The following is a 25,137-nucleotide window of genomic DNA, read 5'->3' as shown; positions in this document are numbered from 1 at the left end:
CCCCGCTTTCTAAATGGGAAGAGTGTGGTCTTAGAGTTTAAATAACACTGCAATTCACACAAATAACCAGGAGCAGAACTTAGGCTAAAGCCAGATCATTTCCAGAATCTAGAGCTTGTTATGAATGCTATACTTGCAGTCTCATTTGTGTGTCTCTATTCACTGGATTATTCTCACTTATGTACACACATTTTACAGTTTTTGTGGTACTTTGCAGAAATATTTTCCACTGCCAGAAGCCTTATAAATTTCATGTGATGTTCTTTGTAGCATGTTAAAACATTCCTTTTGGGATTCTTATATATAAATATGCATTCCTTTGGGATCCTGCATATATATGCTCATTGTATATGCAGAGTACTTGTTACCCTGGGACCTGTGCTCTTCTCAACACTGTGGTACAAGAGCTGGAAAACTTGATTTGCCAAGAAAGAAGAGTGAAGCAGTCCAGCTGCCTGACTGATAAGATGCTTATTTCCCAGGGGCTTTTACATTCTTGTTTTTCATTCTTTCTCAGACCCAGCTGCACTCCCTGCCTCTGAGTTTAGTCAGGTACCCTCCAAAAATTTCTCTTTTTCCTTAAGGATATCATCAATAAATTCAATTTGTCCTGTTTATGCATCTATTCCTTGAAACATCTTTATTCTGTTATAGTTGAAGCTTCGTCCCAGGGTTTCATAAACTGACTTCCAGACCACTCACGTATAATCAAATCAAGCTTTTATTGAAGCACACTAGTGGCGACTGACCAGAACATAAAGCTGTTCCCCTGATCGACCCCGAACAATTGCAAGGGCGCTCTTTATAAGCCCAACATCCCGCAAAAGGGATGTTTGGGAATCTAGCCAATGCAAGCAAGCCAGGTTACAGAAGGGGGAGAGTGTAGTCAAGCGGTGGGAAGCCCAACCAATCACAGTTAGCCCAATCACTCCAGTTACAGAAACAGGGCCCCTTTACCCTAGTTACAGAAACAATACCCCATTAGGTAGTTCCATGTTCTTAAAAGTTTCTATAGCAAAAGGAAAAGAACATCTTGCCCCAGTCATGACCCTTGTACTTGGCATAGTTGTATTATAGAATGGAATCACAAAACAAAATGGAGTCACATTTGCTTCTACTATCACAAATCCAACCCTCCACTTCTACCTGCCTTTGCATTTCTCAGGTACACTTTGAAAAATCTCTATCACTTGCCTATGAGATGCAACTCAAAACAACGTAACTGTATTTTTCTTTTGATTTGGTCTCCAAATTTTGCATTCCACAGAGAGAAGGTAAGTCCCTAAGATGATGAATCCATTTCCTCCTGACATTTCAAAAGCTCTTCAAGTTTTCCATTTCTCCATTTCTTCACTGAGCCTGTTTTCTCTGTTCCTTATTTTAGGTTCCTCTTTATCCCGTCTCTTGCCTGGAAAGTTCTGGATCTATATTTTGGTCAACTGGTGATTACTTTTAACTATTAATAAGCATGTTTGAACCCATATTACTCTAGCAATGTAGAAAACCATTGTATGACAGGCAACTTTCTCTTCAGTCTTTCAGTTCCTCGTAGGATAAGTGTTTAGCAGATCTAACTTGAAACCTTAGCTCTGCTCCTCATCAACTGTGCAAGGCTGGGCTGGGCAAGGGGCTACCCTGGGACCCCGAGTTTGCTCATCTGAGAGACCCAGATCATACAATGGTATCCAGCAAGACTACAATAGTATCCAAACAGCATTCTTTTTAGAATTTTAAAAACTTACAATTTGAGGGATGGGGGAAGACAGAGATAAAAAGGTACCGTACCTAGCAGTGAGAGCTTATGCAATAAATGCTAGCTGGACATTGTAGCATTGTAGGTATTTTTAAATTTTAATAATGTGATTGTTAAAAATATGCCACCTTGACAACATACATTTTAGATTTCTTGTGATAGCAAGCATATTTTAAAATAATTTTTTACCATTTAAATTTTTAGACTATAATAAACTTATTTTCTACACACACACACACACACACACACACACACACACACTCACTCATATACTTGAGATGGGGTTTCACTATGCTGCTCAGGCTGGCCCTGAACTTTTGGGCTGAAGTGATCTCGTCTCAGCATCCCAAATAACAGGGACCACAGGTTCTCACCACCACACCCAGCTTTCCACCAACATGTTTTTGACTAGAATACATCTGTCCATTTTCTCCACCTATATATATGTATTTCAATTGTTCCAGGTTTTTTTTTTAAATTTTTGATCCTGACTGAAAATGTCTTATATTATTCACTTTAAAAATAACATGTGTTTGCCTTGTCTCACATCTACTTCTGCTGATAAGAATGCTTATATAACTTGGGCATTCATTAATTTGAGGATTTTTCTTTTTCTCACTAGAACATTAACCACAAGTGCATGAAATTTCACAGTAGTGTGCTTACATTGTGTGTGTGTGTGTGTTTCTTGTTCTTTTTTTGGATGTGTGTGTGTGTGTGTGTGTGTGTGTGTGTGTGTGAATGTGGGTGTTGCCCTGCATGGTACATTGTGGTTACTTGCAATCAAAGAACTTGAATCTTTTTAAGGAAATTTTCAGTCAATACTTTTGCCAAATATCACTCCCTCCTACTTTCTGTTGTTCTTAGAAGTTTACTGGATATTTGAAATATGCCAAATCTCCACTGTTTGCCTATCTGTCATTTGAAATGTAAAAGCAATACTTTCTCACACCACATAGGGTCACCCTGACATAAAATTTTTATTAAATTACTTTCATTGCTGCCTCAACAGTGCCTTGCTTACCTTGAGAATACAAAGAACTTTTTATCCTCTGGTCCTTGCTCCTCTCTCCACCCTCCTGGCCCTGTCCCCTTCTCCAGATCCAACATGACTGTTTTCAGTGAATGTACCACAGTCTTACATCTCTTTGCTCTCCACGAATTAAGCCCTACCCTCCGCTGGCCTTTCCCTGGTGACACATCCCTCTGCCTAGCTCCTACAAGTCCTTTGAATTTTAGCTCTGAAATCTCCCTGCCTGTCTCAATCCACATGGATCACATACTGCTCCCAGGTGCTTCCACAGCATTCCATGGCTGTGCTTTTGCAGAATGCACTTCACTTTGTTTTAAACTAATGATATTTTTTTTCTCTCCCACTCCATACTGCAGACATCTGACTAATGAAGAACCCTCACTGCTGTATTCCTCCCAGAGCTGGGACATGAAAGTTGCTCAAAACATAGGTCCTGAATTACAACACTGGATATGAAATAAGGAAGGAAAAATAAAAAAGTATCATTTATTCTTCTCTAGAATCTTGATTATGAAAGAAAGTTTGGATGGTAGCCAAAATGAGTTGCTTTGGGCAAGGGAAGTTTCTTTGTTTTTCTTTTTAAATGAAATTTAGAAAGGGAAGTGAAAGGGAAAATGCTGAAAACAAAGGAGAAATCAAGTTACAGATGGAGAGCTTCTTTTTTCAAAGGGGCATGGATAAGAAGGGAGTGGGTCAGAAGCAAGATGAAAGCATAACATTGAAAAGGAGAAGGCTATTTTGTTCTCGGTCATAAGAAATAAAGGAAGTGCCAGTGAGAGCTGAGAGAATGTTTAAATACGACGATATAAAGCAAAAGTTTCAAACTTGAGAGTCAAGACATTTTTTTTTTCTGTGAAGAAGGGAGCAAATGTTAAGAATAGACCAACAGGGCTCGGGATGTGGCTCAAGTGGTAGCGCGCTCGCCTGGCATGCGTGCAGCCCGGGTTTGATACTCAGCACCACATACCAACAAAGATGTTGTGTCCGCCGAGAACTAAAAAATAAATATTAAAAAATTCTCTCTCTCTCTTAAAAAAAATAAATAGACCAACAGGTGTACTGAGCAGAGCCTCAGGATTCTAGAAATAGGCATCAACGAGAATGGAAGATTACCTTAGTCATGTGAGGAACTGTGGGTCCTGCTCAAAGTCCTGCTGTGTAGGTAGGGCTACTGAAATTTAAGAATATTTATAAAACTTTTTCCTAAGTTAATAGCTCAAAACTACATTTCAAAAATTTTCAGTCATTACTTGAAATCAGCAATGGATCAATAAATACATTAAGGGATATGAGACTGATATAAATAATGAGACATAAAAACTTCACCAAAAATACTTAAAATGAGTACGGAAAGAAAACATAGTTATCAAACAAGCTGAGTTACTTAAATTCAACTCACTAACATCAACACCAATGGTAATGCAAAATAGCATATAAACCGACACATCCATTGTTAAATTTCATAATAGGTTTGCTATTTATTTCATTCTTTTTACCAATGGTAATTTGCTCAGTGCACAAATATGATTTAATATTTTTATTAATATTCTCAAAGATTGAATTTATAAAAATCCTTGTTTACATATAATAATCTCTTACTCTTGCCTTATGTAATCTTAGCTTTTAAGATTGGGGCTCCCTGAGCATCACCATCAATCATGATTACATGTCATCACAGACTATAGGTGAGTTATTAAAGCCACACACAGTTCATGGTGTTTGGTAGAACTCAATTTTGCTGACATTGAATTTCTTCTCCTCTTCTGCTGGAGTTTGATGTGTAAAAGTGATACCATTTCCTGAGCAGAAAGCCTAAATGGAAACTCTGGAAAATCTCAGCTCTTTCCCTCTTCTAGACCAGGAAATCCAGGCCTTGCTCCACAATACTTTTATCCTTTAATCCTTCCTATTACATATTTGCTTGTCAGATGTTTAATTGAATTTATGTTAAATTTTGTGACTTCTCTTTTCCTTCGCAGAAATCATTTTTTGACTATTAACATAAGTGCAGGTGCTGAGTTATTTTTTAAACATTCAATGGGAACTGTAAACTAAATGTATCCCATCATCTAAAAGGATTGTTTATACTGAGATTTTATCACACTCCACTCAGAATGGCAATTATCAAGAATACAAGCAACAATAACTGTTGGTAAGGATGTGGGAGAAAAGATACACTCATACATTGCTGGTGGAACTCCAAATTGTTGCAACCAGTATGGAAAGCAGTATGGCAATTCTTTAGAAAACTTGGAATGGAACCACCATTTGACTCAGCTGTCCCACATCAATGTTCATAGCAGCTCAATTCACAATAGCCAAACTATGGAACCTTGAACAAATGAATGGATAAGCCTTGAACAGATGAATGGATAAAGAAACTGTGGTATATATGCACAATGGAATATTACTCAGTCTTAAATAAGAATAAATTATGGCATTTGCCGGTAAATGAATAGAACTGGAGACTATCATGCTAAATGAAATAAGCCAATCCCCCAAAACAAAAGATTGAATGTTTTCTCTCATATGCAGATGCTAATTTACAATGTAGGTGGGGAGAACAGAGGTATTTTGGACTAGACAAAGAGGAGTGAAGGGAGGCGAGGGGGCCTAGGGGTAGCAAAGGTAGTAGAATGAATTGGGCATTGTTATCCTATGTGCATATATGATTATATTATATTTGTAACTCTTCAACATGTACAACCAGACAAATGAGAAGTTATACTCCTTTTTGTATGATGTGTGAAAATGCATTCTTGTGTCATGTATGACTAATTAGAACAATAAAAAAAAACTTTAAAAAATAAATTAAAATAAAAGGACTGTTTACAATACATAATCATTAATCTTATGAACCCATATGATGAGTACTTTTTGCAAGTCTTCTAGTTTATTTGGTATAAAACATAGAAAGTTGAAAAAGATACCTTAAATTTATTATTTGCATGTAAATAACACATGTTGTGATCTTAGAATAGAAAAATTTCTATGCATTGTCAGATTATGCTGATGTGAATGTTTTCTTCATAAAGATATGAATAAAATGGATAAGATTCAACAGAGATTGAATTCAAGGGAAAAGTGGAAAGTGCAGATGCCAAAACAAAACAAGGAAACTAAGGGAACTGAGTGCGATGGTGCACACCTGTATTCCCAGCTACTGAGGTAGCTGAGGCAGGAGGATTGTAAGTTCAAGGCCAATCTTGGCATCTTAGGGAAGCCCTGTCTCAAAACAAATAAAAAGGGCTAGGATGTAGTTCAATGGATGAGCACCCCTGCGTTTAATCCCTAGTAGCACCAAAAGAAAAAGAAAAATGAAAGAGAACAAAGGGAAAAGAAGATTGGTATTTTAAGTCTCTAAGTTTTGGGGTGGTATGGGAAAAACTGATGAATATGCCACCTACATTATATTAAATATATTTATTATCATAAATAATTAAACATAATTCATTATATAAATGTAAGAGAGACACAACTTTCCATAAAAAATTTGAGACAGCTTTTTTTATGGATATCTCTGAAAGAACCACTAATAAGAAATCCTTCAAGATGAAAGAAATAAAACTCAGAAGGAAATAGCTGGATGCTAGAGACTAATCAATATATTTATAAAATAAATAAATATTTACTGCATGAAATAATAGCAATGACTAATTTTTCTCAGGATGAATTTTGAGGACAGTGGATATCTATGATATAAAAAAGCAATTATAGGGCTGGGGATGTGGCTCAAGCAGTAGCTGCGCTCGCCTGGCAAGCGTGCGGCCAGGGTTCGATCCTTAGCACCACATACAAACAAATGTTGTGTCCGCCGAAAAAACTAAGAAATAAATATTAAAATTCTTTCTCACTCTTTCTCACTCTCTCTCACTCTTTCTTTAAAAAAAAAAAAAGCAATTATAGCAAGGAGAGACATGATCTGAGCTGAGTTCCCTAGAAAACATAGTTCAAGATGAGGACAGAGATCCTAATTAACTTCAGAACAGCAGTATCCAATATGTAGACACTAGCCCCAGGCGGGGATCTAAATTTAAATTTAAGTTAATTAAGAAGTCCTAATGTTTAAAATTCAGTTTCTTCAGCTCTGACATGTAAACAGCTTGGAAGTTATCATTTCTTTCCTTACAAGGTTTAAAAAAAAATCTAAGAAAACTGAAAATTGATGTTTCTCATACCAATCAGAGGCTGAGGCTTCAGGGCCAGTCATAACCAGAAATCATAAAAACTAACAAATTCGAAGAAATTTGGCCAAGATTAGCTTATCTGAGCAGAAGCCACTAGAGCCATAAATTGTTAGGGAGGACAACTTAAGTGGTGACTTTGGTATCATGTACATTCCTGAGGTCAACAGTCTTAGGAGGCCAAGAGTGTTAGGGTGTGACTGGAGGAGGGCGAAAGCTATAGGCCTAGAAGATTCTACTCCTAGAGATCTGGCACCAAAGTAGAAAGAGGAGGGAAGAAATACTCTAACCTCTGTCTTCTTCCACCCTCCCATCTCTTCAGCTTCTTCTTAGATCAGCCAAACCCAACTGATATGAATGTATAAGGTACCAACAGCTCCTGAAGAAACAGCAAACTATATATCATTTATCATAGATTTGGAAATGTAACTCCTCAATGGTAATGATGGTACAGTTTGAATTATCCCTTATTAGAAATGCTGGGAACCAGAGGGTTTGAAATTTCTTTTCTTTTTGTCAGATTTTTAAAATATTTGCAACTATATAAAATATATTGGAGATGAGACTCAAGTCTAAGAACAAAATTCACTTATGTTTTATATAAATCTCATGCACATATCTTGGAAGCAATTTTGTATAATATTTTTATTGTGCCTGAGAATTTTGACTATGACCTGTTACTTGAGGCCAGGTGGGAATTTTCCAATAGTGTCACCATGTTGGTGTTCAAAAATTCTTGGATTTTGGAGCATTTTAAACTTCAAGTTTTCAGATTAGGGGTGTTCAGCACCACATATGTAAAATATACAGGTAAAATATTTAATTATATAAAAATCTTATGACATGAATAAGAAAAAGACTGAGTAATCAAAATAAATAAACAAGGAATACAAATAACACAAGATTGAATGAAAACATAAAAACCTGCAAACTTATTATAAATTTGAAAGTAAATTAAAATGATTGCAATGGTATATAAGTAAGTATGTGTATCTTTTTTAAAAATTATGTATACCATATGTTTATAACTATATTAAAAATATACTAAAGAAAGAAGGAAATAGTTAAAGTATTGTGTGGAAAAATTGTCATTTTTTTATTCAATATTTTTAAATTTCTATATAATTTTCCATTATAAAATTGTCTTTGCTGAGCATAAAGATATCTTTAAGTTAGATGATACATCACCAGAAAATTAAAACAGGAAAAAAATTTTCAAATTTTCATAAGGACATAGTTATTTTTAAGGATAAAAATATGTTAAGCTGATATGCAGAAGACATATGTATACCGATATACTATATGCACATATACAAAAATAATGGGAAAATGACCTTATAAGAGTAGCAAATCCACATAAAACTATTGATGAGGAAATGAGGTTAATCATAAGAACATAAGCTTAGTATTCAAAATTTTAAAATTTTGCACAAATATTACTATGACTCCCCTTATTCAAAAGGTATACTCAAAGCTTCTTTTCAAATATGCAAGTTTGTTCATTTTTTAATTCAAGGGCCTTTTATTCTCTATGTAAGTCAAAATAATTTTTGTAAAGGTTTTAGGAAAAGAATTTGAGTTGTATTTGTGTATTTAAAAAAAAATCAACTTGAAATAGCAAATCAGCATGAAGCTGTCATGCAGCTTCCTGCTTTTGAAGCACCCTCACCTAGTTCAGCAAGTGAAAAATAAAGTCATATTTGAAAATGCTTTAAGCTTGTAGTTTTATTTTTCAATACCCAGTGTTTGGTTCTTGGGGTAATTTTACCTTTATCAGTATTAATAGTATTGCCTTTATCACAGACTTCTCACCACACCTAAGTATAAGAAAAGGAATAACTTTTAAATTTATTCATTTATGGACTACGCTTACAACATATACATGATCCTGATATCAAATCATCTTTTAAATCATACACACTGCTAATTGATACATAAAATAAATGTTCATAGCACATCAGCACATTGGGTTTGAGGTCTTAGGGTTCATCTGAATAAGAAAGAAGTTTCCATCTCATGGTTGTATCAACTTCTTCATCAACATTTCCCAGTTCTGGCCTACTAAAAAGTTCCAGGAATACCTAAAGAGGAGACAAGGAGAAAAGGGAATAATCAGATTATGAACGATCTTCCAAATAATCAGAAAAAAACACATGTTGCTTGCAGTGAAATTAATAGGGATGAGAGAAATTCAAGTGGTAGACTCACCTTTTCCAGCGTGCACTGAGAGAGGCTATATTCCTCCAGGTTAAAGTTATGTTTAACTGGTGGGAAAAAGAACTAGGTAAAGATGCTGGCATTTTATTACCAGGATTTGTTCCAAGTTATATGAACTAATTCTTCAAATTATTAATATAACTAGATAAACCAAATAGACAAATAATTTGCAGAAGGATGATATAATGAACATCATAAGTAGTTAATATAAAAGAATACTAAATTCATCTTGATATTAGGATTTTTTCAAACCTTGTCTGATAATATGTGTTGTGATATTAGCATATGTGTTTGGGGAATTACAAATGTTCCTTTACTGACATATCCTTAATACATGAGGAAGATTTTATTCTTGTTTCACACCCATCTCATACTCCCCTTAGTAGGTTCACCTCCCTCACCAGGTCTCTGCTAGTCTTCTCCACCACAAACTCTAAAAGGCATCTGTAACTGGATTCATATATTCACATATTCATGGTTTATCAAGTACAGCCTAAGAATCTCCTACATGAAAGGCGCTCTCAGATGCCAGAAACAGAACAATAAAGAAACAGGCAAAACCCTCTGACTTTGTATTTGCATCTTAGTGGGGATAATATGGGCATTAATCCATGAACCCTTAAGTATATAACAGAGTAAATTATTATAGTGGCTCTGGAGAAAAAGAAAACAGATAAATAAAATAGGGTGTGCTGGGCACTTTTTTTTTAATAGGATGTTCAGGAAGGTCACAGAAATAAAGTGATCGTTGAGCAGAAACCAGAAACAGTGGAGAAGCAGCTTGGATATTTAGTAAGAATTCCATAATACTAAGTCCTGAGGCAGGAACACTATGTCTGGCAGCATTTAGGAAGAGCCAGGAAGTCCATTGTCTAGAGTGAAAGGAGTACAGCAGAGATTTCTATTATCTCAAGCACAATGAACCAGGCACAGTTCTAGGTACTCTTTAACTTCTTGAATACTCTGAACAATCTGGCAAAGAGGGCACTGATATTATTCCTCATTGTCGAGATGAGCCATCTACACAGGGGTATCAAGCAATTTTTACCTAATGTCTCTTGGGTAGTAAGCAACAGCAGTGGCATGGGAACCAATAAGACTGGCTCTGGATTCTGAACTCTTCACCACTATGCTGTGCTGAGAAATTACCCCACACTGGTCTGCTGATGAGAATGACCCACTTGAAAGTGGAAAAATGATAGCAAGTAGAAAGAGAAATTATGCTCAGTCAGGGAATAGCCTGAGCTACCGTTCAAAGCCACAGGAAGGCTGAGAACACAAGCACAGATATGAGGAGATCGATGGACAAATGGAAGGTTTCTCTATTGCTTTCCTTTTATTAGTGAAATATAAAGCAAGGACATCAACTGAGGGAGGAAAGTGAGAAGGAGGTGGATATGGAAGGAGAAGAGGGGTGAAGCACTCATTAGGACATGTGGTGTGAAGGACTGTGTATAAGTAGGAAAAGCAAGCCACACCAAAGGGCTTTATGAGGGTAATGTTGTGAAGGCCCAGTAAGAATGGTCAAGCATGGCTGTGTGTTTTCACGCAGTTTCCCTTCCTGCACTGGAGATTAACCTCCTTCCAGACAACTGGATTAATTATTGGTATGATTTGATTGGGAGGGATCCCCTGAAAAACTCATGTGGTAATGCAGAAATATTTAGAGATGAAATGATTATAAGAGATATAAACTAATCAGTGGATTAATTAATTTGATGGATTATTCACTTGAATGGATTGCTGGGTGGTAATTGTAGTCAGGTAGGGTGTGGCCAGAGGAAGTAGGTCACTAGGGGTGTCCCATTGGAGACTATATCTATCCCTGGCTCCTTGCTTTTTGTATTTGCTTCTGGGCTGACACAAGCTGACAGCCCTCCTCCATCAAGCCCTTCCACCATGATGTTCTGCCTCACTGTAGTCCCAGAGCAATGGAATTGGCCCATCATGAACTGAACCTCTGAAACGGTGACCTCAAAATTGAAAATTTCTTCCACTAAATTGTTATTGTCAGGTATTTTGGTCACAGCTATGAAAAGTGACTAACACACCTATCATCATCTACAATTACCATTCTTAAAAATCATGCCCTGCTGGGTCTGTTTAAAAAATCTATCATACAACCAATCATCTCCAACTAAATTACTGTCCAAGTATGAATTGATCCTTCAAGACTTTTGTTTAAATATGGCCATTCTTACCTGTTTCTAATTTGTAAAAGGCCTGAGATAGAGGGTAAACATCTGCTATGGGCAGCTTAAAGGTCAACAAGGAAGAAAACCTGGGAACAGAAAAATGTCATCTTCAACTCAGAATCTCAATTGAAGGGAAAGACAAACATCAAAATAAATACTGCTATTATCACTAATTTCCTTTTTTAAAACAATAATTTTCTTTTTAAAATAAAAGTTATCATTTATCATTCATCAATGGAAAAACTTAATCATTTTTGGTACCTTGCTATTATAGATTCTTCTAGTAATAATCTGGCATAGTTACATATTATGCTGAGTTTACCCAAACTGTTTACTTGTTGCAGAGAAATATTCTAAACTTTTCCTTTTGATGAGTTTCAATTATATCGATAACAATCTCAAATGAAAGTTCAGGCTTGTCACCAGAAAGCTAAGTTGTAAAGAGAGATTGAAGCTGCGAGAAAGGGACATAAAAGACCTGAAGACTTCACTGGCCTCAAAGGAACGGTCCCAACAGAATTGATTTGGGACATCTTGTTTCCATGTACTACTTCTGGTTGCACAATCTCATGCCCTCTTCTCAGCTTTTTCCCAAATAGAGGTTGGTGCTCCCACATGGCCCAAAGGTTGACCACACCCACAGGACAGGCTCCCTACAGACCAGTCCCTGCTCCTTCCATCTTACCATCCATGGTCTTCCCATGTATATCAAAACCTCTTATCTAATCTATGACACCAAAATTCTAAGAACAGGACTGAGTTACATGCCCTGAAGCATCCCATACCTTAGATAGTCAATTACATTTCCACTTTGCTAAAATAAAAATAGCAATTTTTATATCCTGTTTCTTTGATGTACTTGTCTTAAATTCAGCTCCCACTCAACCATCTTGTCCTCCCCCAATCTCACTCGCACACACACATACATACACACATACATACACACACACATACACACACACACACACAGACACACACACACTCCTTTCTTTTCTTCATATGAAAGCATGAAAATTTCATCAAAGGGAGATTCTTTATCTTGATTGCAGTTTCTTTTATATTGTGAAGGGCTACAGGACAACTCTCAAGCCTTTTCTAATAAGGAAGAGTCAACAAATCCTTTCCTGAAGTCCCTAACTATGATTTGAAGTGAAATCACAATGAGGTTCTCCCAGAGCAAAAAAGAAACCTGAGGGTAAAGCCCACACCTTTCTCCAAAGTCAGAACCCTTTTCACCTTTCCTGCTGCGCAGCCTGGGGAAAAAGATTCAGAATCTCGGTGTGGACCAAAGGTACTTGAGAAGGCTCCTTCACTTTGAGTTCTAGAATGTAATCTTTGCCAAATTTTCTTTTCAGGTGTTGGATAGAACCAATGCATCTATGGGTAAGAAGGAGAACATGTTGGAAAAAACACTACCACTAACATTTGGATGCAATTCTTCAATTCCCAAGGTAGTGGAAAGGGAAAGGAAAGGCTCCAGCTGCTCACTGCAGTTCTGCCCTCTCCACAGGGATTCTGTGTTAGGTGTCAAGTGTAGGCTCTGGAGTGACACCCACCTCAGCCTTCCAGACACCATGATGGCCACACGGTCACACAGAGCCTCAGCCTCAGCCAGGTAGTGGGTGGTCAAGAGGACACTCCTCTCAGTGCTCCTAACAGCTGCCTGGATTGCCTGCCTGAAGTGAGCCAAGACAAAATTTAAAACAAAAATACAGAAAAACAGTGAGCGAGCAAGAGAGAGAGAGAGAGAGAGAGAGAGAGAGAGAGAGAGAGAGAGAGAGCGAGCGAGCGCAAAATGGAGGAGAAATTTCATAGATAAGTTTTTAAATCTAATTTAAAAATATCCTAATTAAAAAATATAATGGAAAAATGAATACAATGTTTTGATAACCTAAAGAAAAGTTTTTAATATTTTTAAATATGCTAATAGTGTTGTTATACCTTTTAAAAATAATTTAATAATTATTATTTATTATTAAATTATTAAATAATTTAAGTAATTCTCTTTATCTTTTGAAGATACTAAATGAAATATTTATAAAAAATAGGATAAGCTGCCTCATATTTCATTCAAAATAATTGAAGGGTAGGGAAAAGAAGTAGGTGAATGTGTTAGTTAAATATCAAGATGGCCTGATATGGTTAACTACTGAAACTCAGTGATGGATATAACAGATTTGTAAATCATTTTATGTACATTTGCTTAAAATTTCCATAATAGAGGATTTTTTAAAGTTGGAAAAATATTGGATTGTCACAAATATGAAACTGTACTGAAGGTTTTATTAATCCAGAGAGTAACTCATAGAAAATAAGGTAAGAAGAGGAAAAGACTAGAAAATTGAATAAACAATTTTATAAATTAAAAGGGGAAGAAAGGAGGGGCTGGAGTTGCAGCTCAGCTGTAGAGTGTTTGCCTTGTACATGTGAGGCACTGGGTTCAATTCTCAGCACCACATATAAATAAGTAAGTAAAATAAAGGTCCTTCAACAACTAAAAAGTATTTTTTAAAAAGGGGGAAGAAAGGAAATGATGTCAGTAAATTAACAGTCTCTAGGAAAAGAGAGTTGAAGGAGATAAAGGAAAAAGATAATCTCAAAAATTAAAAGGCACAATTAAAATATATTCCAAATTAAAATACCCCAAACTCCAAAACTCCAACAAAATATTTAGGATCTTTTTAAAGCCTAAAAACTATAAGAATATGATGCAGATTAGGATCACATATTTGCAAACTTTTTTTTTTTTGCTCAATAATAGGAATTATCTTTGGTATGGTTTGAATCTTGAATGTCCCCAAAAGTCCATGGTTAAAGGCTTGATGCCTAGGGTGGTGCCACTGGGAGGAGGTGGGACCTTTAAGAGGTGGGGCACCTAGTGGGAGTCTTTGTGTCCTTTGGGGCTTGTCTTCCTAATGAGATTGGGGAACCTCAGCTCCCTTCTTGCTTTCTTGCTTTTGTTGCCCTGGCTTGTGAGGTGAGCAGTTTTGCTCTGTCACACGTTTCCACCATGACATGCTGCCTTGCCACAGGCACAAAGCAATGGGGCCAAGTGATCATGCATTGAACCTCCAAAGAGATGAGCGAAATAAATCTCTCCTCTTCAAAGGTGATTCTCTCAGGTATTTATTATAATGATAGCTGATGAATAACTAACACATGATCTTTCCATTACTGTGAAAAATACCTAGGAGTATAAAATTAAAAGGAAGACAAGTTTATTTTGGCTCAGTTTCGGAAGTTTCAGTCCATGATCAGTTGGCTCTGTTGCTTTGGGGCCTGTGGCAGGGTGGAACATCATGGATCACATGGCAGCATGTGATAGAGAAAATCTGATCACTTCAAGGTGGCTGGGAAGGAAGAAGACAGGAGAGGCCAGCATGCCAGTGTCCCATCCAAGGGCATGCCTCCAACGACCAAACTTTCTTCCACTAGGTCACACCACTCAATAGCATCATAGGTTGGGGACCAAGCCTTCAGGGACCATTAGGGGACATTCAAGATCCAAACTATAGCAGCAGATTAGGACACAGTCTCCACTGAATCAGAGATCAATAGATTTGAGGGGATGATTTCCAAGATCAGTTTATAAGCACAACTTCATACAACATTTATACTCATGACTCTGAGGCCTACGATAATGCTCACCAAATCTGTTGCTGTCCTGTTGGATCTATGCCTGTAGAGGGTTCATCCAGAAGCAAGATGGGCGAATTTCCCAGGATGCTCAGCACAAAACATAGCTGCAATGCAGAGAAACACCCCTGTTTGGCTTCATGCCATGCAAGCCCTGAGAAGAACATCAAATATCACATGTACCTTTTTCGTGGTTCCTGATGCTAATTTCTGCACTGGAACATTTAGCTGCTCATACAGGTTGAAAGCATTCACTAATCTGATAGAAAACAGGATAAGCATATGAGGTCAAGCAAGAATTTCTGGAAAATGCAAGCCTATGATCCTAACAGAACTGAAGGAACTCATGGAAACACTATTATCAAAATGCTAAGTCATGCCCCAAACTCAAAGTCATGATAAAGAAAAAAACCTCTTCGTTTTGGAACATAATATTTTTCACCTCATAAAAAAAGTTTTAAAGAAAAACTAAAATTCTAGAAATCTGAATGAGAAACTGAAAATGGATGTTTATTCAGTTTCCAGTGTTTTATTAGAAAAACTGAAATGAATGGTTATTCATGATTTCATTAACTTATTCCTTGGCAATAATTTATATAATCATTTTTTAAAATTCCCTCTTTCAGGGATGTAGGAAACCACGTCTTGTCCTTCATCCCTGTTCTACCACCAATGCTCTGAAAAGGTGTAAATGCCTTCCCACTCTCCACTCTTTATTAGTGAGTTCATCATCAATGATACAGCTTCCCTGCCTCTTGGCAAAAAGGAATCGAAGGACCTCTCTGTACCGTGAAATGACAATGGCAGCATCCTCTTTCTGCAGCCCTTTCACGGTGGCATACACCTCCAGGTGTTCCTTCATTGTCAGGGTGGGCCACAGCACATTCTCCTGAGGACAGTACCCCAGGAACTTGACCATGCCATCTCCCTGCTGACCCAGAAATGACTTGCATTCCCCAACTCTCAGTTCCACCTACAAAGGTAAAACAGTTTTTAAAAAATGTAACCTTTTCTCCAGTGGTACAAGTAATCAAAAAACTGACACATGCTAAAATGCCTAAACTGTCAGATCATCCAAGGAATACCCTAGAAATTGCTTCATATTTATTACAGAAAGCATGTACTCTATTAATATAAAATTACATTCTGACATGTAGGGAGCTGGGAGGCCTAAGAAGCCTCAGGGGTTTCCAAGATATTGTGATGAAGAAAAGGTACTTGGTTTCTGGGGACATCCCAACTTCTTTTATAAACCTTTAAATGCCTGGTAAAAGTAATAAAAGAGGGAAAATAAAAATATCCAAAATACAAAAAACTACAGACTTACAATGATATAACCTATATTGATCATGAAATTTCTGTGCTGGGATTGGAAGGCATTTCTTTGCTTCTCAGTACCTGTCCTGCTGTTGGCTTTGTGATCCCAGCTATCATCCTAATAGAAGAACTTTTACCAGCACCATTGGGTCCTAGCAATCCCAAAACTTCACCTGCAAAAAAGAATCAGACTATTAATAGTGGAAGTGAATTCACAGTTTACATAAACCTGTTTCTTCAATGTAATCACATCTGTGCAGCTGACGGTATCATTTTATAATTTGTAATATATATGTAATCAATGTTGCCAAAACATTAATTCTTGTGATTATATAAAATATTAGCAAGAAGTTTATAAAGTTGATGTCAATACATTTATCTTCATTCACTGACCACTTCCTATTTCCATTAAAAATGTACCCAAATTGTTTTCTATACTAGTACAGACATAAATGATTCCTATACCTAGCAATTCAGGGACACTTCATCCCAAATCCAATCACCCATGCCCAATCTACTATGACCATTCATCCAAGTAGATATAAATTGCCCCCTACTCAAATTCAGGAACCAGCATGTGTATTCTCAAAAATATAAATTAAACAATGACACAGGCCTGCTAAAAGTACTCCACTTGTAGTCCTTAAGTTGGAATGAAATATGAATTTCTTTTTTAAAATTTTTTTAAATTGATTTTTAAAAAATAAATGACAGCAGAGTGCATTACAATTCTTATTACATATATATAGAACAAGTTTTCATATCTCTATTTGTATTAAAGTATGTTCAGTTCATGTCTTTATACATGTACTATGAATAATAATGTCCATCACATTCCACCATCCCTTGTTAACCCCTGCCCTCTCCCTTCCCCTCTCACCCCTCTGTCCTATCTAGAGTTCTTCTATCCCTCCCTACCCCACTATGAATCAGCCTCCTTGAATCAGAGAAAACATTTGGCATCTGTTTTTTGGGGATTGTCTAGGGTCACTTAGTATTATCTTCTCCAACTCGATCCATTTACCTGCAAATGTCATGGTTTTATTATCTTTTATTGCTGAGTAATATTCCATTGTGTATATATGCCACATTTTTTTTTATCCATTCATCTATTGAAGAGCATCTAGGTTGGTTCCACAGTTTAGCTATTGTGAATTGTGCTGCTATAAACATTGATGTGGCTGTGTCCCTATAGTATGCTGTTTTTAAGTCCTTTGTGTACAGATCAAGGAGAGTGATAGCTGAGTCAAATGGTGTTTCTATTCCCAGATTTCCAAGGAATCTTCATACTGCTTTCCATATTGGCTGCACCAATTTGCAGTCCCACCAGCAATGTATAGTGTACCTTTTTCCCCACATCCTCACCAACACTTATTGTTGTTTGTCTTCATAATAACTGCCATTCTGACTGGAATGAGATGATATCTTAGCTCTTGGGTAGACAGAATTAATATTATAAAAATAAACATACTATCAAAAGCACAAAAGTATCTATAGAAATAGAAAAAGCAATCATGAAATTCATTTGGAAATATTGAGACCCAGAATAGAGACCCAGAATAGCTAAAGCAATCCTTAACAGGAAGAGTGAAGCAGGTGGCATCCCTATATCAGACCTTAAACTATACTACAGAGCAATAGTAACAAAGACAGCATGGTATTGGCACCCACCAAAACAGACTGGTAGACCAATGATACAGAATAGAGGACACAGAGAAGATCCCACAAAATTACAATTATCTTATATTAGACAAAGATGCCAAAAGCATGCACTGGAGAAAAGATAGCCTCTTCAACAAGTGGTGCTGGGAAAACTGGAAATACAGATGCAACAAAATGAAATTAAACCCCTATCTCTCACCAGACACAAAATTCAGCTCAAAGTGGATCAAGGACCTAGGAATTAAACCAGAGATTCTGAGTCTAGTAGAAGAAAAAGTAGGCCCTAATATTCATCATGTGGGATTAGGCCCCGATTTCCTCAATAAGACTCCTATACTACAATAATTAAAATCAAGAATCAATAAATGAGATGGATTCAAACTAAAAAGTTTCTTCTCAGCAAAAGAAACAATCTGTGAGGTGAACAAAGAGCCTACATTCTGGGAGCAAATCTTTACCCCTTACACATCAGATAGAGCACTAATCTCTAGGATATATAAAGAACTCAAAAAGCTAAGCAACAAAAAAACAAATAATCCAATCAACAAATGGGCCAAGGACCTGAACAAACACTTCTCAGAAGAGGAAATACAATCAATCAACAAATATATGAAAAAGTGTTCATCATCTCCAGGAATTAGAGAAATGCAAATTAAAAATATTCTGTTTTTAAAAGCTTATCCCACCCAGCCGGATCCATCATTTGATTTCCTCCCTTCTATTCTCAGATGTACATACTGGCCTCGCTGAGACACAAATGCTCCTGATGTGCTGATATGAGTCTCTGCCCTTGAAGTTTCCTCTACCTGGATGCTCTTATCTTTTAATGCTCACATGGAATCACACCTTCTTATCACCAGATCTGGCTTTACTGTCACTGCCCTAATATGTCTTCCCTGACCTTAACCAAACACTGTTCCACATCATTCATGTCATTTAAAATATTTCAGTTTTCCACATTAACTTACTTGATATCTAATAATTTTCTTTGTAAGTTATTTTATTTATGGATTCTTTGTAGGATGTAAAACTTGCTAGGCTAGAATATTTGCCTATTTTCCCCATAATTATTTTTCCAGATCCTAAAATAATCCCTGGGAAACTTAAAAAGTATGTCAGATAAAAGAGTGAATGAAGTCCTTTGCAAATTAAACAATGCTGACAGCATAGATGCTCAGTGGATATTTCTAAATACAAGTGTCATTTAAAAATGTGGTTATTACAAACCTTTTTTCACACAGAAAGAGATATTTCTTGCTGCTATTTTCTTCTTCCTCTTTGAAAAGCAACTTTTCCTCTGGCCTGCATACTCTTTGTGTAGACAGCTGGCAATTATGACTGGATTCTAGAAAAGATAACAGCATGGTATGTTGCTATGATCTCTCTGCTAGGACCTTTCATGACTTATGTCATAGACAAGACCATATTTTGAAAGAGTAATCCATAATGTTTGTTACAAATGTCATATGCATTCATTAGCACGAATAGTGTCCTATTTCTAAATAGACTGAGAAAATATGAATTTCATGGAACACAGCTCATGACCTTGCCAGAACAGAGTGGCCAAGCTCATGGAAACATCACGACCTCCAACTCACAGAATGAAAGACTAACCCTTAAAATCTTAATCTCCACTTAGTATTTTATAACAAATCTCACATTAATCATTCAACTCAAGAATATTTGTTCAGTTTTAAAATGCAAGAACTAATTGTCAAAACTCATTTTTTCAAAAGAAGAATGAAATCATTATGTTTTGTGTTCTTTTATCTTCCAAAGAAGTGTCTGCATATTTAAGGATTAAAAACACACCAAACTCCAAACATTCAAAATGAAAACCAAGATATGGAACTCTAAGTTGGATACTTCTTGGGTATTTCCAGTAACATATGCTTTATTTCTTGCTTTTCTACCTCATTTACGTTTGAAGTGGTCAGGGCACTTGATGTTCTCATTCTTTCTGCTTGAACATCTTCATCTTCATCTTCATCTACATGTATTTCTGGATTAAGTGGAACATTTTGAATTTGTGGGGAGATTCTGGAGAAAAATTGAAATGTTACATGTGGTTTTTCCACTTGTCAAAGACATATCAAAAGTCAGTGTTTCAGCCAGATGTGGTGGTGCATGCCTGTAATTCCAGCAGTTCAGGAGGCTGAGGCAGGAGGATTGAGAATTCAAAGCCAACCTCAGCAACTCAACAAGGCCTTAAGCAACTCAGCAAGACCCTGTCTCTAAATAAAATATAAAAAGGACTGGAAATGTGACTCAGTGGTTAAGCACCCCTGAATTGAATCCCTGGTACCAAAAGAAAAAAAAAAGTCAGTGTCCCTGTAATTTTTCAAATGTCTTTTCTTTTATTAGACTGGTGGTGATTATAACTGCCAGTGTTTCTTCTGCTTTGCTGAGAACTCCCGTCCTACTAGCCAGAATCCCTCTCTTCCAGTAAGTGGATTTGACCTTTCAAACTCATCAGCAAATACTGCCCCTTCCTCTTGACAATGCAACTCATTCTCATGCCTCTGCTTGCTCTGAGCCCATCTTCATCAGGCCCATTGTCTCAACATCTTTCACTGTTCAGTCTTTCCAGAGTCCCTCCACTTGTGAAATACTATGAACTACTTTGCTAAATCAATTCATCCTACCTAGTCTGTTCAAGAGTGCACACTCCTGGATGGGCTAATGGTGTGTTTGGGTGCTCGTCATATTTTTGAGAAACTAAAGTCTCCCTCAGCAGCTTAGAGGCCAAGTTGTCCCAGGACTCTGAATTCCTGGCAGTAAACCAGAAATCCATTGATCATAATGCCAAACATCACACTGCTTAGATTGTACACATAAATCCATAATCACAAGCTGATAGTACAGCCACCATCTAGGAACATTAAAGTATGATATCAAATATAAAATTAAAAATTTTACCAACCTGAAAACAGGATCTTTTCGCATTACTTTCTGTCCACATTTTAGTTCCATGCATCTTAGAATAAACACCAATAGCAAAGCCTGGATATAAGGCTAAGAGACAAGAAAAGAGTTTTATTTAACATCAGTTCAGAAATGTAACTTAAACATTCATGTGAAATTGGTGAGGCTTGTCAGGTAACATTGTTGTGAATTCTTATAAGTCAGTGGGCAAACCTAGTTATTCAGTCACAATCTGTCTTAGCTGAACCTGCCTCCTTTGTTCTGCTCACAACCCACATTCAGTCTGTCAGTAAATTCTGCCTGCTTCATCTTCAAAATTATTCATAAGTCAACTACTTCTCACTCCTACTGTGTTATTCCTACCTGGGTCATTATTATTTGTCATCTGGATAATTACAACATGCTCCCACCTGATCTCTCTCAGCTCCTCTTCACCTACACATCCCTTCTCACCAGTCACCAGAGCTATTCTTCAATACGTAAGTCTGATTGTACCGCATTGCCTAAGACCCTTCAGACACCTCCATCACTCAAAGTAGTGTTGGTGTCCTTAGAGTGACCCAGACTGCTCTGTGTGGCCCCTTCTCCCAACTCTACACTTGCTCCACTGCCTCTGTGACTATCTCTCCTATGACTTTGCCCCTTGCTTGCTCTGCCTAAACCACACTGGCCTCCCAGATGACCCTGGGACAAACAATGGTCACTCCTGCCATCTCCTGGAATGTTCTTCTCCAAGCCTTTCCTGGCCACCCATCTAACACAGTACGTATAATTTAATTAGCTTATCGCCTATATACTTCACCCAAATATAAGGTCTCTGAGAACAGGGATGTCTATGTTTTTTTTTACACCTAGAGAAGTCTGACACAGAGTATTTAAAAATAGTAGTTTTTCTCAGCCTGAAATTGCTAACATAATCATTTTTCTATTTCATTCTTGTTCAAATTTTGTCTTTTCATCTAATTTCAAAAGATTTAATTTATATTGTATCTGTATTTTTTTTACAAGCTTTCTTAAATACAGTGGAGGCAGTAAACAGGAGAAACAAAAATTAATTTTATGTTGAATTCTGGTCTTATACATTCTAGTCATGCATATAAGAAGTAATTCTAAGGTTTAAGTTTATATCCAAATGTAATTGATTTATCTAAGACTTTATTTGAAACACTTTCAGAGCCGGTATATCCTAGAGAATATCATATAGTTATAGTAAACAACAGCCATTCAAAAGAGTATGTGGTGAGGTAATAAGATCCTCTTACTATTAGGCACACTAGAAGATCAACAGCACTCAGGTGAAATTTGAATTCTTGAAATTCTTCATGGTATTCCTGTGCTCTCTGAAAAGGCCAAAAAAAGGGGTTGGGGCTAAGTGAAAATCATCTTCTTAATAATTTGCACTTAAATAATATGAAATTTCACAAGTTGACTGATTTCTTCAATAAGCTCAATTCCTCTATGCACATTAGAGACAAATTCTCAGCAGAGAAACAGGGAAGCCTCCTACTCAAGTTCTGTTTCTCAATGAGCAGGCAACCTCCTCTCTTCTAATTAAAACAAAACAAAACAAAAAAACAACTCTGGGTTTAAAAACCAAAACATTTGCTGAAATTCCACTGAAGTCATGGCAGAGAGAGGTGTAGGCAGCGTGAAAATAGTGTCCCACAAAAGCCTATTCACAGGGTCCCTTCTCCCTACATGGTGACCATTTCCCATCATAATAAATAGCACTATGATGTTATTCTTTCTTCATCAGTCAATTCATTCAGAGAGTAACTCATTCCTCCTAATATGTGATAGATCTAGATTAATGGATTTCCCATTGCTGATTTCTACTTGTATTTTAAAAGCAAAATGCTTTAAGCAAAGGGCTGAATAAATAGTCAAGAACTCCAGACATCCCTCAGTTGATGGAAAAGTATTTTTGTTCTGATGCCTTTGCTTTCCTCTGCAGAACATGCTTACTCCCTGCCTCACTCCCTGACACATTAACTCTTAATTATCCTTTATGAATGTATGGGAACATCAAGTCCCCAGAAGAATTCTGACTTTCCAGAGCACATTGGCTGAACTTTGCATGTTCTCCCTTGGCCCTCTGCCCTTCTCCTTTGTAACCTTTAAGTTTGTTGTGTTCACTTTCTGGAAGTTGATCTTTGTCTCCTCTAAACTCTGTGAAAGGAAGGACTATGGGATCTTGTTCATCAGGTGTCCTAATGCTTAGCAGAATAGTGTTTGATACATGTTTTTAAATACCTAGATGGTAGGATGCATGAATTTATCCTCAGAGTGGATAATTAATACCCATTGACCCAGAGAGCTCTTTTAAATCTGATGTTAGATTTCAATAGCATTTAATGGGGCATATATTTTTGCAAGATGCATAGGAGAAGGCTTTTTTTTTTAACAGCTTTATGAGGATCAATTTTCATGCCATAATATTTACCCACTTTAAGTACACAATTCCAGGATGTTTGTAAGTTTACAAAGCTGTAGAGAATCATACTTCAAGTTTAGAACATTTTAGTCATCCCAGAGAAATACCTCATGGTCATTTTATATCACTTCCAATTCAAACTAATCCACTTTCTATCCTTGTAGATCTTGGAGAAGCACTTCCATAGGCTACATATACATTATCAAGGACACAGATGGTAAGACATTTTACCTTTGACAGGAAGAATAGAAATACTTCCAAAGTAGATGATGGAAGTAATACCATGCTGACAATGATCACAGTTATGTTGAAGTCACTGATTAAAATGATGTAAGGCATGACCGTCAAGACCTACAAGGAAAGTCCAAATGTATTACATCAAACACACTCAGCCCATAGACACTTAAGAAATCATTAAGGCATAAAGGCTCTTATCACATATATCAGAATTTCACCATATGCAAACATACATGCCATCACTGTGTCCACTTTCAGAGGAAAAAAAGAGGAGGAGCTTTTATTAATGAGAATATACATGATTTTTTAACTTCCCAACAGAAAATTTTAATTTTATCTTTGTTAATATGTATTAATTGCGCATATTAATGTGTTCATTATAACTTTCTTTTTCTTTTCCATCTTTTTTATTGGTCCTAGGGATTGAATCCAGGACCCAGGTCTCACTTATGCTAAGTATGTGCTTTACTACTGAGCTATACCCGCAGCCCCAATGGTATTTGAACATATGAATATGGCATATACTGCCTAATCAGGGGAATCCCTTATGTTTGGAGCCTTTGAACTCCTCTCTTCTAGATATTCATAAAATACATAATAGATTGTTGTGAACTGTAGTCAACCTACTGAGCTGTGGAACACCATAAGTTATTCTGTTTTGGTCCCTGCTACCCAAACTGCCTTTATTTGCCTTCCCTTTTTTATCCTTTCCAATCTTCAGTAATCACTAATCTACATCCAAAGTAACTATTTTTTTAGATTCTACACATGAGAGAGAACATAATGGCATTTGTTTTTTTGTGTGTGTGTCTGGATAATTTCACTCAACATACTGCCCTCCAAGTTCATTCATTTTGCTGCAAAAAACAAAATTTAATTGTTTTTTTGTTTGTTTGTTTGTTTTTGCATCAGGAATTGAACCCAGGGGTGCTTGAACACTGAACCACCCTCCCATCCCTTTTTATTTTGAGACAGAGTCTCACTAATTTGCTTAGGGCCTTGCTAAGTTGCTCAGGCTGGCTTTAAACTTGATATCCTCCTGCCTGAAACTCTCCAGCTGCTGGGATTGTAGGCATTTGCCACCTCATCCACCTATAAAATAGTTTTGATTTGCATTCCCCTGATGGATGATGAGCTTTTCTCTCTTTCATTCCTCTTTCTTTCTTTCTTTCTTTCTTTCTTTCTTTCTTTCTTTCTTTCTTTCTTTCTTCCTTCCTTCCTTTCTTCCTTCCTTTCTTTCTTTGGATTTTTGTTGTCTATTTGTATGCTTCAGAGAAGTATATGTTCATATCATTCGTCCATTTTTTTATTGGATTACTTATCATTTTGTTGTGAAATTATTTGAGTTCCTTATATATTCTGGATATTAATCCAGAATTAATAAAAACATAAAAAAAAACAAATGAAGAAACTTCTGCACCACAAAGGGAACAATCAACAAAGCGAGAAGATGTTTATAGAATGGGAGAAAATATTTGCCAACTATTAGTCTCACAAGAAAATTTCTAATAGATGAAGAGATTGAAGATTAAGGGGATATTTAA

The 25,137-nt window shown here is 36.6% G+C and overlaps 1 protein-coding gene across 3 annotated transcripts in view; it reads right to left on the bottom strand.

The window, feature by feature from the left end:
• Positions 1-705: 705 nt before the first annotated feature.
• LOC101961636 (ATP-binding cassette sub-family A member 6) overlaps positions 706-25,137 on the bottom strand; it is a 61,312-nt gene continuing 36,880 nt past the window's right edge. For 2 of the 3 annotated variants that reach the window (XM_040268526.2, XM_078041797.1), the window contains exons 26-39: positions 23,588-23,707; positions 22,185-22,262; positions 20,921-21,012; positions 19,911-20,037; positions 19,225-19,342; positions 16,417-16,508; positions 15,807-15,991; positions 15,202-15,277; positions 15,031-15,125; positions 12,939-13,058; positions 12,619-12,759; positions 11,389-11,468; positions 9,179-9,234; positions 706-9,051 (exon numbers count right to left, since the gene is read on the bottom strand). In XM_040268526.2, the coding sequence (XP_040124460.2) occupies positions 8,950-9,051; positions 9,179-9,234; positions 11,389-11,468; positions 12,619-12,759; positions 12,939-13,058; positions 15,031-15,125; positions 15,202-15,277; positions 15,807-15,991; positions 16,417-16,508; positions 19,225-19,342; positions 19,911-20,037; positions 20,921-21,012; positions 22,185-22,262; positions 23,588-23,707 (1,482 nt within the window). In that variant the 3' untranslated portion in view covers positions 706-8,949. Of the gene's footprint in view, positions 9,052-9,178; positions 9,235-11,388; positions 11,469-12,590; positions 12,760-12,938; positions 13,059-15,030; positions 15,126-15,201; positions 15,278-15,806; positions 15,992-16,416; positions 16,509-19,224; positions 19,343-19,910; positions 20,038-20,920; positions 21,013-22,184; positions 22,263-23,587; positions 23,708-25,137 lie in introns of those variants that run through there. The other variant, XR_013435972.1, reaches the window with a different exon arrangement.

The sequence above is a fragment of the Ictidomys tridecemlineatus genome, chromosome 3, assembly GCF_052094955.1.
Source record: "Ictidomys tridecemlineatus isolate mIctTri1 chromosome 3, mIctTri1.hap1, whole genome shotgun sequence".
Taxonomy (NCBI): Eukaryota; Metazoa; Chordata; class Mammalia; order Rodentia; family Sciuridae; genus Ictidomys; species Ictidomys tridecemlineatus.
This window is presented reverse-complemented; position numbering and strand designations above follow the sequence as displayed.